This window comes from Vanacampus margaritifer, chromosome 3 (assembly GCF_051991255.1).
Source record: "Vanacampus margaritifer isolate UIUO_Vmar chromosome 3, RoL_Vmar_1.0, whole genome shotgun sequence".
NCBI lineage: Eukaryota > Metazoa > Chordata > Actinopteri > Syngnathiformes > Syngnathidae > Vanacampus > Vanacampus margaritifer.
Window position 1 is genome coordinate 17,447,307 of NC_135434.1, and position 13,866 is coordinate 17,461,172.

A 13,866-nucleotide genomic window follows, 5' to 3' on the forward strand; every position below is an offset into this window, starting at 1 on the left:
CACGAGGACAAGCAATCAGTGTGTTATGTGTAGTATTTCTAAACGACAAGGAACATCCCAAAAAACAGGCCCGGAATCCATATATTGTTCATTGTAGGCTACTAGGCTCATGTGAACAGTGATTATTTTACTAACACAGCTGTAAACTGTAAACACATTTTTGTAAAAGTTGGAATATACAATTGCATTTTTCTAATGTGTTGTCATGTAATGTACTATAACCCTTATGGTTCTGTTGATTGTGGTAAACATTTGGGAGAGCATTTCAAAATAAAAGTAGGTAGGGGAATATTTGGTGTGGGCACAGATAAATGTGGGTTTCTAGATTAAGTCCCCTAGGAAAGAGTCATTTCCTCACATCTTGCAGAATTCATCAGGAGGATGTTGATGTTTGGCTTTTCAGCTTACTCTTAATGCTGCGAGCTTCTGGCGATATCTCATACATAGCTCATCTGTTCAGTGACACAAGTTCATTGCTGTTATTAAAGTTGAGTCAGCAGCATGCATCTGTTTAGACTCATAATTTATACTCTTTCTGCCGAGAGAGATTCACAATCAGCAGAAACTGGCATACAAGCCTTTTTTTTTTGTTGTTGTTCAGCACTGGCGGTGTCTTTCTATGAAAAGAAGCATCATTTCCCATGTGGTGACCACTCAGGAAAATGGTGTCTCTTATCTGTAAATGTTAGGCACAGTCTCCTTCTCAGTCTTCTTCTGCTTGGTATCTAATTTTTTCTTTTTTCTTTAGCCTTTTGTTTCAGCGTAGTCAATAAATGAGGTTTTATTGGTACAAAGTGTAATAGACTGTTTGGGAACACGAGAATATTTGTTCCTTTTTAGGCCAAACCTACTTTAGAGCCCATTGTTTATTCTAATGTGGTAAATTTAGTGTACCTACAGGGACTCTATTGTACCCCAGTTTAAAACACTGTAATGCAACCCTTGACCTTGTATCACATGAGTAGAAAGTCTTTCAGTGCATTAATCCATTGTGTTTTATAGAATGCCATTTATGTGCTATACCCCCCCCCCCCCCAACTAAGCACCACTAACTCTCATGCATTCCGCCATGTGTCCCTTCTTTGTTTCTGCTCTGTGGACTGGAAAGGGGGACAGTGTTTTCCCATGTCTCTGTCTGTCCTACCATCTAGTTAGTTAGGCTTCAAAATGTAGCTTCCCCGCACATGTAGCTTCAGTCAAAGCGAGCACGTCGCCACATAATCTTTCTCCTTTGCAGGTTAAATTCATTGGCAGTCCCTGTTCAATCTTGTTTCCACACAATGCAGGCCCAGTGGGCTCTGCAGTGTACTACGACGTGGTTCAACCTTGAATCTAGTTCATTTCTTTGTTGATCTTCCAGCTGTGAGGCGACCGAAACTCCCTCTTCTATGGAACAGATTGCCTTGCAGGGCTCTCTTGTATCCTGAATACTTTCACATTTTTCACAGGGTGTGTGCTTGGCTTCTGTCGGCTTTCATTGTTTTCCCGAGTTATTAAAAAAAAAAAATTGTGATAATACTGGAGTTGGATTTGACCCCACTTTGGATGTATTTATGGTATATACTTTTGTCTTTGTGATTGAGCTCATCGGAGTCTCTCCATTTGGAAAGCATCTACAGTGGTAACACACACTATTGCTCAGTATTGCTACAAGGAGTATCCTTTCTCCATATAAGGCAAAACTCTTAGTCTTGACACCAGAGAACTAAAAGCTCTCTGATCCCATCTGCTGCCTGGATGCACTCAAACCTCAACATTTTCTGGAATTGATTATTTCATGGCTCAATTCCAGTCTACACACGATACTCACGCACCTGTATGCATGCATTCTGAATGCATGTGCGCATCTGCTTGGTCTTCAATGCATCATATTTCACAAATTAGTGAGTCAAAATGGTGCTACAAGCGTAACAGGAACCGCATATCTGCCCAAATTGGGAGTCAAAAGGTCTGGAGTCGGCCTTCGGGGTCATGATGCATCCAGACAGCTTTGGTGAGACTTTCTGGGAGTGTTTAATCCATCAGCTGCAAGTACTTTCTCCTCCTTGTGGTGGAGCAAATTATAATGCAGAAGAGACCAGGATGCTGTGCTGCTTTCTTAATTGCGCGGACATGGCTCCCAGGGAGGTTGCATTATAAATGTGCGGCCACTGTACTGACGAATTCTAACAAGCCGACTGATTTGAGACATACTAAAGTTTGTAACCGTATATTACCACTTATGTCAGTTTAATTTTACCATCTTACAGATAACATTCTTTGGTGGCACAAATGAAATACACAAAAACAAGAAAATAAGCAGGTACCTTGCATACATGAATTCGTTCATCAGATGTTTTTGTGCAAATTTAAAGCTGCTTTCATAGCAAATCTATTGGTTGTACAATTCAAGGATCATCTGACTTCTTAGATTTATACATACAGTTCACACTGTACTGTTTATATGACAAGTGTCCCCCCCACCCCCTCCCTTTTTTCTGACTTCATGACAAACAATACGAAAGTAGAGGCTTGTGTCTTGCTTCAGGCTACACCCTTCCAACAATTTCAGTCAAACTTGCCTGTAAAATTTACATAAACCCACAAACAAATCTGCAGAGGCTGAAACCTAATCCCCGTTTAGCAGGGGCAAGTTAGTGACTAATAAAAGGTGTACACATGAGGGGGGTGTCATTTAGACAAAGTTCAACTGGTTAAACCTCTTGCTTTGTTTTTTTTCTTTCGGTAATTGAGCTGAGTGGTCAATTTCTTTTTCAGTTCTTTCCAGCCTTGTGGTGACGGGGGGGGGTGTAAAAAGGTATCTTGTAGACCCACATAATCGTACCTTTCCGGTGTTTTGCTTACGTGAAGAACTTAAAGCATCTGCCATGTTTGACCACATTTCACTTTTGGCTCAACAAACTAAACTGACCTTGCAGACGTTGAAATTCAGTTCACTCTGTGGCCTGGAGTGTAGATGAGTGCAAAGGGTGGAGAGCAGAAGCATTTTGCCAGCTGGATGGGATTTAAGTAAACCAAAAAAGGTCCCTAATTGACCGTGATTGATTGAGCTGCTCAGTCGGATATTCGGAGGTATGTCACTGTAGCCGGCCAGTATCAGAACATTCTTTAGACGACTACCACTGCCACGTCACGTCCTGCCTTTCTGGTTTATTCCAAGTAGGCATGCGAGAGTCTGAAGCAGACACTATCATTAGTCTGTAATATCATCTGCAATTACTCACCCAGTTTGTTTTAACTTCTGTCAGTCATACATCCCTCCGCTCACCCGGTAGGTGTGTCAGTAGGGTTTCAAGATTCAACAGGTAGCTCAGACTGTTACAAAACTGTTACATCTAACCTTTTCAGTAGCTCACATCCTTGTGTGTGTGTGTGTGTGTGTGTGTGTGTATGACCTACTCGTGTTTCACTTCTGACTCAAACGTTTGCTGGCAAGCAGCGTGGTGTGAAAAGCACTTCTGTATGTTTCTAACATAGTTCATACAACGAATGTTTTTGATGCATACAATCGAGTTTTGTTGGTTTATTTTGAAAAATGCCTTCAGGATTTGGTCACTGGCAAGGTGTTGCAGAAATTTCCTCTCATATTTCCTTTGACACACTGCAGCCCTTCACTGTGTGAAGGCCACGGCATCTGGACTCTGTGCCTGCACTCATTTCCCCCTCTGTTTCCTTAACGGCTACTCTTGTTTTTCTTGGCATGTGCTCCTGTCTGAGGTGTTTTATTTGCTCTCGTCATGGTCACTCATTAATTTACAGTGCTGGGACACTATTGGTGCTTTTTCTTTCTGCTGTCTTTCCAATGCACAGAGGAAGAATGTTGCAGCTGCTGGCTTTGTTCCAAGTCAATATTGTGTCAACATGAAATGCTGCAACCAATCCAAATGTACCCAACCCAATGTCTGCCTCCTTATTGGATTGGCTCGTTTTAAACGTCAACTACACCTTAGCTGCCACCATTTGAATTTGTGTGTCAAAGTCCTAATGCGTTTTGTTATCAAGACTTTAATCAGCTGTGCTTCCAGGTGTCTCTGAAAGTTTATTCCAGAACGTTATGGTGTGTGATAAGAGTGATTTTATGAAACAACTTAACTAACTATAAAATTCATGTACTGCATTTAAACCAAACTGAGAACTTGAAATGTGAAACCTTTAGAACCGGCCATCTGAGGTAAACCATAACTACGATTTGGCCTGTGATTTTGGGGGGCTGGGGGGGCTCGGGGTCACAGTGATCTGCAACCAACTGAGAACGAGCGTGAACCAGCCCACCAATCAGAAACGTGCATTGGCGCAGCAACATTTGACCCGAAACTTGGCTGGAAGGAAAACGTCTCCGGAACTCGGTGCACACATTAGACAAATTTTAATTGTGCCTTTTTATAGTTTTGAAATATGTAACATTTTCTTAAAAAACTGCTTGGGTAGCGGCCAGTTTACTTGGGCGGCCCGCCCAGGTATTAACATGGTGTGGGAATGGCTGCAGTGGAACCTCAAGTTACAAATTTAATTGGTTGATGGTGATCACGTTTGTATCTTGAAACACTCTTCAATCGAGGTTAGGTTTCCTAATGAAATGAATGGAAATGCAGTTATCCGTCCCTGCCCTAAATCTAAGATTTACTTACCTTTAAATTTTTTTATATAATATATATATATATATATATATATATATATATATATATATATATATATATATAGGGATCTAGGGAAACCTGTCATTCTCTGCAAAATAAATAAATAAAACAACTCAGAGATATGTCACATTGTCATTTAAAATTTTAATTTGCTACACATTTCTTTTGGTCGTTTTTAAGCTAAGAAGCCTGTGCTCTGTTAGATTTAAAAGTGTGTCAGAACCAAGTACGTGTTGTCATACCTTGTCTCTTCTCACCCTGCTGTTTAAATAAAAAGCAACCTGACCCCAGTTCCTGACTCCACTACCATCTCTTTCCTTGTGAGTCAGCAGGAATGTGAGGAATGACCTGTCCCCTTTCCCACCCAGTTCTCCTCTGCCCATTTTTAGGCAAAGAAGAGCCCAGCTTCATTTGCGCTTTTATCCTCTTTGTCATCATATCGCTATTCTGACAACAGTTTCCACACTTCTCCTTCTCCTCCCTCTGATCTTTCCTCTTCACAGTGTGTTCACTCGTTCTCATTTATTTCAGCACTTCAAATTTCCGCGAATGACAGCGCAAAGAGTGACTCTTAGCTAGTGCATATTTTCGTCTAACCACCGCTAGACCTCAAAAACCACTCGTCATCCTTGGTGAGATACCGCCTGCTCTGACTCGCACGTGGGGCAGGCATTTGGAGAGGCAACTTTTCAACCCCCACTTTGGAGTCGTCATAGTGTGTGGCTTGACCTACCAACCACATCCAGTAAGCAAGCTGGTATAAAGGGAGAAGCCTGGATTTATTCCACTGCATATTTTGGACCAAAGCAGCAGGAAACTTTAAAGAGTGCAGCTGAGCTTTGAGGAGTATCAACCATTCTTGCATGTGTTGACAGGCTCCCGCCGTCTGCCAGAAGACAGATCTGTCTCATTTGACAGCACACAATGACGCACCTCTATTCTCTGTTGCTCCACATTCTTATACACCAAATTGCACTCAGTGTTTACACTATAATTATCATAAAAATATTAGCTTAAAGTAATTAATGAAAAATGTGAGTCCTGGCGAGTGAACACTCTGGAAGGCAAACAGCAGCTGTTTGTGTTCTCCTCGCCCAGGTGGACCTCCTCACATTAGAGATGTCTGTGCACCTGTCAGCACCAGTCTGCCCTCACTGGCCATTTCATTATGTACACCTGCACACTTGAATGAAATTGAAGACAAGAGCAGTATCAAACAGTCTGCCTTTTAAACACGATGCTCAGCTTTGATTGGCAAAGAGAGTTTTTAAATGTATTTATTGTAATTGTGTTTTCCGCTTATAGAACTGCGCTGGCGCATATGTTGATTTAGAAACCTATTAGCGTATACGAGCGAAAAGTGGCTGATTCTTGACTATGTAGCGCCTTGCTAGGTCTGCACCTCAATTATTCTCCTCTCTCTATTTGCCCTTTTGCGGTGGACTTGCAGCTGGATGGAACCGTGGATCTGGACGAGAGACGCATCATCCGTTCAGCCATCCGCGAGTTGAGGAGGAGAGAGATCGAGGACATGGAGGCCGCGCTGGCCAGCAAGAGGTTTCGCCACACACGACTCAAACAGCAGGAGGACAAGGAAAACCAGCACAGGTGAGACCACATGCATATACACGTGGAACTTGAATGTCCTAATTACAAAGCAGTCCAGGTGAAATGGATATACTGTACTAAGAAAGCAGCATTCCTCAACACACCAGTAGGAAAAGTCTGGAAATGTGAAGTCGGTAAATCGTAAATGGCAGCCACAGTAGACTTTCCATTTTCCATCATGGTTGCCCTTTTTACAATAAATAGTCCCATTTAATAGATCGTCTTCATATCAAGTTACCAGTCAGCATTTAAACCGCCAGTCAGATAGAAGAGGCAAGAGAGAAAGCCGTGTTAGAAGTTTTATTAGTGCATTTATTTCTTTATTGGAATCTGGAATATTTAAGGCCTTTCTCTAAATATATTTAGCTGAAGCATGTGAAAGGGATCTGTTGGTTAATTTCTTGTCAATTGAAAAATGTTCCCACTAAAATCTAATGAAAAACGTTTCAATTGAAGATTTTCAAGTCATCCCTAAAGATAATCTTGGTGTTGGAGTAAATAAGTTTACTTTAAATGTTGTAAATAAGTTTTAAGAAGATCAGAGAAGATCTGCATCTGAATCACATGTGACTTAAAAACAAAAGCTAATGCTGCATTAAAGATGGGACATCTTTGCTAGCTTGGCCTACACTCTCTCCATAGTGAGAAATCCTTGAAATCGCTCGAGTCGGGCCAAATTGCATTGCTAAGAATTAGAGCCACAAAATCCATGTTTGGCAAGTTTGACCTTAAAGAGATTAGATACACTGTTTATCTTAGCTAATTGGATTGCAAGAAAAACTCATTGGGAAAGACACAAAAGCAATTTGCTGTTAGGATGGAGAACAAGCTTTATGTACTCTCTTTTTTTTGGGGGGGGAGGGGTGAACAATATTTTGCAAAAGTTGGCCAACAGATAAATGATTGATTCATTGGCTATTTAGTTGATATGCATGTTTTGTTTGATAACAGTTCCAAAATATTACACAATAAATATGACTATATCATGCTTCATTGTATTTAAGGCGAACAACTATCCAGTCATTCAGTTTATATAGCACTTGTCCTGATTTTGGGTGAGAGGCAGCATACATCCTAGATTGTTTGCCAGTCAATGACAGTGCTAGCTACTAAAGGAAAGCAACGATGAAGGGATACACTCAAATAGTTTATGAGTAATAGAAAGCAAACCAAAAAAAATGAGTCCAAAAATTAAGAGGATGAGAGTCTTTTTCAAACCAGCTGTGTCCGTGATGCCAAATTTCTTTGCTGCAGTAAAATTAATTCCAGTTGTGGAATATTTTTTGCATAGCTAAGAACATTTTGTGTCCTGCTGCCTCTTCATATAAACTAGTGAAGCCATAGTTTGTATTGTGGAGTCAGAGGCCAGTGGTGATTACTCTGTTATAATAACCACCCTCTTGTTCTCTCAGGTCAGAATCCAGTGCGGCCTTGGATGTCTTATCTCACAAACTGAAATCAATCAGAGATGTTGATGAACTCACCAGAATGGTGAGTATCAGCGGAGGGATGGAATTTTAATTAGGGATGGGCATGTAAAGTGACTAAACACTAAGAGTTCTGTCGGTTGTGTGAATTTTTTTTTTATGAATGGTGTCTTGAAGCAGTTGGGGCAAAATGAGTGCACTACTTGACTGCAACCACCAGAGGCAGTGTTGAGTCAGTCACAACTTGTTTGTTCCAGCGTGGTCTTCGTCCATGCTTAGGCAACTTCTCTAGACAGCATTATTTTTATCATTTTGTTTATTTGGTCACCATTACAAAATTCGACCAGCTGATGTTTTAATTATGTGACAGTAGTGACGCAACTAACAGCATGCCCCAGTTAAAGTATTTTTCATTTGACTGAGTGAACCATATAGTCCAGTATACAAAAAAAATAATTGATGTAATGATCAGGGAGTAGGTATGAGTGAATGATTCCGAGCACAGGCTAAATCTTGAGTGTGCTTGTAGCTCCGCGCTGCCGGTGAATACGAGGAGAGGAAGATGATTAGAGCAGCCATTCGCCAAATTAGAGAGGAACAGCAACAAGGTAAGTTTGACAACATCACACTCTGCCTGATGGTTCATTTGACATGTGTACCACACTAATACTGTCGAAAAAGTTACATTCTATATAATCCTAATAATTATTATTATTATATAAAACGTTTGATTTTTACAGTTGCTAATGTGAAATTTTGGCGCGCAAATAAAAGTCCTATGACCGACTTGATATAAGGTCTTTAAATGCATAGGAAAAAAAAGGCCATGGTTGAAGAGATCACCTTGACAGCTCTGTAACTTTGGCGAGACAGCACGTGTGATGCCCTACCAGATAGTGGATGCCTACCATTCTTTCATGCTGTCGACTGTGCGCCATGCTTGTGCCATTTTGTATCTCTGTGATAATTGACGATGTGCTGTAAACACACTCACATTCTGTCCTCATCCTACCCTGTCTCTCTCGCTTTCTATGAGGACACTGTAAACAATTCAGTCATCTCGGTGCTCATCTCAACTTTGTGTATGTCCTTTCTCACGGCATAAGGGATCCAAGTGATGGTGTATATTGACGAGGCTTGTGCCACTCTTGTAAATTGTGTCTTTTAGGGCCAGTAGAGAGGGTTAAAGCCCCTGGTCGCAGCCTGGAGACAGAGAGTCTGGAGCCCCAAAGCATCAAGGGGACTGTGGTGAGTACATAAAATCAGCTTTTAGTGGGAATGCAGAGATCATTTAAATGTTCTTGGTTTATACCGAAATAAATAATCTGAGTTGGGTGTCTGGTGACAGACTGCGTTGGCAAATTTGACTTGAGCGCTGGCTTTTGTGGGTGCGGAGTTTGTTCGCAGGGCTGTGGTGGCCACTTAGGTTTCTCTGCTGCCACAATCAAGTATGCAGCACACAGCAAGGAGCGTGTGACTTCAGTCACAAGCGCAATGTCCTCATGCTAAATGCAACCCTCATGTGAGCAAATGGATAAACTCGGGGTTGTTCTTTTTTTTTTTTGTCAGTCTTTTTGTGCTTCATATGGCTCCGTCCTTCCTGTGGGTCCCTTTTTTTTCTTCCTTTTTTTTTAAATTGAAGTTGCTCATTCTCGTAACTGACCAGCCCTTTTGTGGACAGCACGTGTGTTTATAGTACACTAAAACCAAAGATTCTGTGTTTGATATGATTGTTCCAGTGAGGATAATGTGACAGCCTCCCTGGGGCCAGATGTTATCTTATCTGCTGTCTTTAATCAACTTTTTTTGCTCTGTTTCCGCTGGAAGTCAGAACTCTGTACTGTAGGTGGCCGCTGTTGTGCTGTAGTCAGATTAGGAAGCTATGACAGCAAGCTGGCGTCACAGGATGCCGGAGCATTGAAGAGTTTTTTTTGCCTCACTTCCTGGAAGACAGCTGAGTGCTTTACAGTGAGGAGGTCATGAGTCACGGGAGGTGTGGATGCGTGGTTCTGAGGAGAGAGGTGGGACGGCGAAAGGCAGACTGACAAACACACAGGCATCCCGCCAGCTGTGCTCCAGTAGCCTCAAGTCAACACCGAAACGTGTACGTGTCCAAAACCAACACAAGCAGCAGTAGCAGCGGGGCTCCTTCCAGTCACATCACAGTAGCGGATCTCTTTGAGCTGCGCGCAATTGTACCGTAGCAGATGACCGTCTCCGATAGGCCCACACACATTATCACACACTGTCCAAAATGCATGGCACCAGCATCAAACTAACGCCGACTTGAAAAACTTCAGATGGAAAATATGTGGGCTTGGTTAGTGGATTAAGGCATGTGTAGCGTTAATGACTGTTTTAAATGGCATGGCTGAGTTACAGTAAACGATTCTTTTGGCTACTGGAGAATCCACTTGAGGTTGGCATATTAAAACTTAATTATACATTTGTAGTGCTAAGAAATTGGAGCAAAAGGCACGTAAGTCATCATAGCACTCTAGAAGTCCATGTCAAAAAATGTGTCCTGTTTGACTGAAGTCAAACCAACCAAACGATGTATAATACAGTACTACCCCAGCATATTCATGGTGCACTATTTACAAATGAACCCATTTGCTTTTTATTTATTTTTCTGTTGAAAATTTCGTCAGCTATTTCCCGAAAAACTCACTTTTTGACGGTTTTCATGCTGTTTCTGGAAAAGCCCTACGTTTTCACAAGATGCCGCCAAAGTGCTGTCTTAATAGGAAATTAGTACAGTTTGAGTTTTTGTACGCACGTGCTTCCGGTGAATTTTGAAAAGTCAAATAATTTGTAAGGCATTTCAATTATTTTTAAAAGTAATTTTTTCAGTTAAGTTTGATATTTTGTTTAATTGTTTTGAGATCATAGTTGACCATTTACAGTTAAACCATTAGGCAATTATAAACATTATTAGAGGGGTCGCCAATTACCGTCTTTTCTCTATTCGCACTAGGCCTCTCTCCATATTGACAGGAAATTAAGGCTGCCTTCTTTGTTTGGAATGGGCTAGAAAAATAACATTTCCTTCCAAAATGTCTGGGAAGTTCAGAATTTAGTTGTTTTAAAGTTGGTTGTGTCAGGCAATTATTATTTTTTTAATCATAATTAATTGCATGACTTCAGTAGTTAAATCACGATTAATTGGAAATATTATATCTGTTCTAAATGTACAATAAAATATTTTTTTCCAAGTTTTCTTAGTCTTATTAACATGAAAGTGGAAAAAATGTTAAACTAATAGAAATATGGCTGCATCTTTTAGTCATTAATACAGTAATTTCAAAGATGTACTGTACTATGTTGTAAAAAATGAGTGTGACATTGATTTGTGTTGAGGTAATTTTTCTGCCACTAGATGGCAAAATTGTGCATTTTTCTTTTCATACTAAGCACTTTCTAATCTTTAACATGAAGTAACTTGTGAAATTCTGCTCATTTTCAAAATTATAAAATACTTAACCCCAGTCTCCACAAATATATGTATTATTATTAAATTTGTTACTGCTAAATTTTGACGTGGACGTGTCTGCTGCGTTGCGACTTGAATTCCCCCGGTACAGGCTATCCAAGTAAGGGGCGGTCATTAATCGCGCGTCACAAATTTTGACACCCCTAATTGTATTGATTTGTATTTTGACTATTTTTCTTTGTTTTATGTACTTTGTGTAACCCGGACAAAGTAAATGTGGCACTTTTTTTGGGGGGGGGGGGCAAGGTCAAAACAAAGGACGAGTGTCAACCAGGCAACCCATTAACTTGTGTGTGTGTGTGTGTTGCAGTGGAATTGTGTGTGTTTAGGGGGGGGGGGGGGGTTCCGATCCCTGTGGAGGTAGAGGAGATTGAGGGAGTGGCTTGTTTGTACTATGTAGTGTGTGTGTGTGGGGGGTGCATATGTTTGTGCATATGGCAGAGTCTGTGTTTGTAATGAGTTAGCGGACGTCCTGACTCCAGAGGGTTAAAAGAGAGGGAGAGAGACGAGAGGGGGCGGTCGCTCTTGTTAAGAGGTAAATGTCAGTCTTCTTTTCCTCCAGATGTGTGTCACGCACACCAAGTGCTTCACTGGCTTTCCCCCCCCCCAATCCCCGTGGCACCAAACAAGCCAACTAGACAACTTTACTCATAGTACGTTTTTTATTATCTGACTGAAGAATGGAACAGTTCTGCCCCTCTGGTTACGTTTCAGGTTTGTGAATGACTTTATCCAATTTAACTGACAGCTTTACTCTCAGGGTGTAAGTGATACCTTCTCAATGCATGCAGTCTTACTTGGTTCATAGAGACACTTTGGGGATGCTAATCTTGTAATTATTTTGTGACCCTGGGTTTGCATGCCATGCAAGACAGGTGTTCTTAACCAACCATCCATAGCCGAGGGAAAAAAAGTTTACAGGTTTGAATGGAAATGCATGGTTATTTAGTAAATGTGTGCTCTTTTTGATAGAAATGACAGCAAGTAGCAACATAGTATTTACATTATTATTTTATTATTTTCATTTTGACAGAAAGTGAAATTGTTCATACCCTTTCTCAGTACAGGCATATATAAAGTTCTCAATATACAGCTGATAGAATGGCTCGTATTATGTATTCTTATTGTGATGATTGTCAGACAGACCAGACCAGGATCTAGAATTTTAGGATATAGAATGCGGCAATAGGTCAATTTAAATGGCAAAGAGATTTTGTTTAATATTTTTCCAACATAACTTTTTACATTTCTTTGTGCTATTTTCAGTCAGAAGGTGTGCATTTTTACAAATACAAATTCATTTAGCTGAAATTTGCGCCAGTGTATGAATAAAGAATTGTATCCGGAGAACTAGTGCAGTACATTGCATTAAAGTTTTGACTGTGTCTGTGTATTTTCCTTTTAGAGAAGGTGTCACCAGATTCACAAAAGTCAGTTCTCAACATCTTTATAATCCTAAAGATGTGAAGAAACTCTCTCAACCTAAGAATGCTCCTCGTAAAATATGTTTTGAAAAGAAACGTAACCACAAAAAAACCCTTAACATTGCAAAAATTGTTCCTTGTGAAGCTCTAGAAATTGACGCCCATGTGATGAGGAGCCGAAAGTAATGGGAATGAATTTCCTTTGCGGGTTCCGTCATCCCATACTGCGATGCAGACATGATTGCTACTGTAGCTTTGACTTTGGAGGTGAGCCGAGCGTGTGTGGAGGCAGTAATGGAAAAGCCGCCGGGTTTCGTCTCCTTTCCGCATGATGGCATGGAACACTGATGCAAATTCCAGTGCAATAGAGAGCACTGAGCCTCAGTTTATTAATCCATATGTCTAAAGCAAGCGCATGATGCTGAAGGAGCTAGCCTCCGTTTTAGCAGTCCTTAAGCTGCACTGTTCTTAGTTTTTGCCTTTGGGGGTTCTCAGAAGAGTACACATGGCCTACGCCTTGCTGTGGCCACACGAGAGGACAGTCCCCATATTTTTGGTCATCGCTATGAGCTTTTGTAATTATAGTCTTAACACAAACATGCTCCTGTGGCCAAGTTGGGGTGAGTTCTTCAAAGAAGCAGGGCATCGGGCCGGTGTCACTGTTGACTCTTTCAGGTCTCAGCTGTCTGGACCAGTGGGAAGCCGCTAATGACAGCATGGCGACTAGCAGCCGGTTTGCATCTCCATCTAACCTTTTTTTTCCCTCTGAAAAACATGTTCCTAGTGGTTAAGTGGGAGCTGTGAACTGATGGCCGTCACTGCTTCTAGAAGCAACAGGCAGGCGCGGAAAGGCTCTTTCTCTCTAATTGTGTTTATAGCTCAAACACCATTATTTCCCCCTGCGGCTCCTGTGTAGGCCTACTTACACAGAGGGTGCCCTTTGTATGGAACCTTTACCATTATGGCTTGTCGGTGTCTTTAGTCTTTTGTGTTAAATAGGGCAAAAAAACGTAATTGGGTTCTTCCAAGCTCATTAAGGAAGCATTCCACAAAATTTAAGCTTTTTGGTCTAGCCCACTTATCCTGATTTGCGAGCGTCTTGAGAATTTGAAAGTAGATTTTTAGTGCGGCAAATTCTTGGTCGCTTGAGATTTCTGTTCCACAAGTGGAGGAAGTGAAGTGGAAAAATTGATGGGATAGGAGCATCTTGGTTCTCCATTTACTTGGCCACAATATTCCATTTCACTTCTTTCAGAAGTCTCACATACAAATGAATA

General features: G+C 41.1%; 1 protein-coding gene across 5 annotated transcripts in view; it reads left to right on the forward strand.

Annotated features, from left to right (window-relative positions):
* Window positions 1-13,866, forward strand: part of smtnb (smoothelin b) — a 46,344-nt gene that overhangs the window by 7,956 nt on the left and 24,522 nt on the right. For all 5 annotated transcript variants that reach the window (XM_077561690.1, XM_077561692.1, XM_077561693.1 and 2 more), the window contains exons 2-5: window positions 6,088-6,245; window positions 7,658-7,736; window positions 8,202-8,280; window positions 8,841-8,920. In XM_077561690.1, the coding sequence (XP_077417816.1) occupies window positions 6,088-6,245; window positions 7,658-7,736; window positions 8,202-8,280; window positions 8,841-8,920 (396 nt within the window). The remainder of the gene's footprint in view (window positions 1-6,087; window positions 6,246-7,657; window positions 7,737-8,201; window positions 8,281-8,840; window positions 8,921-13,866) is intronic.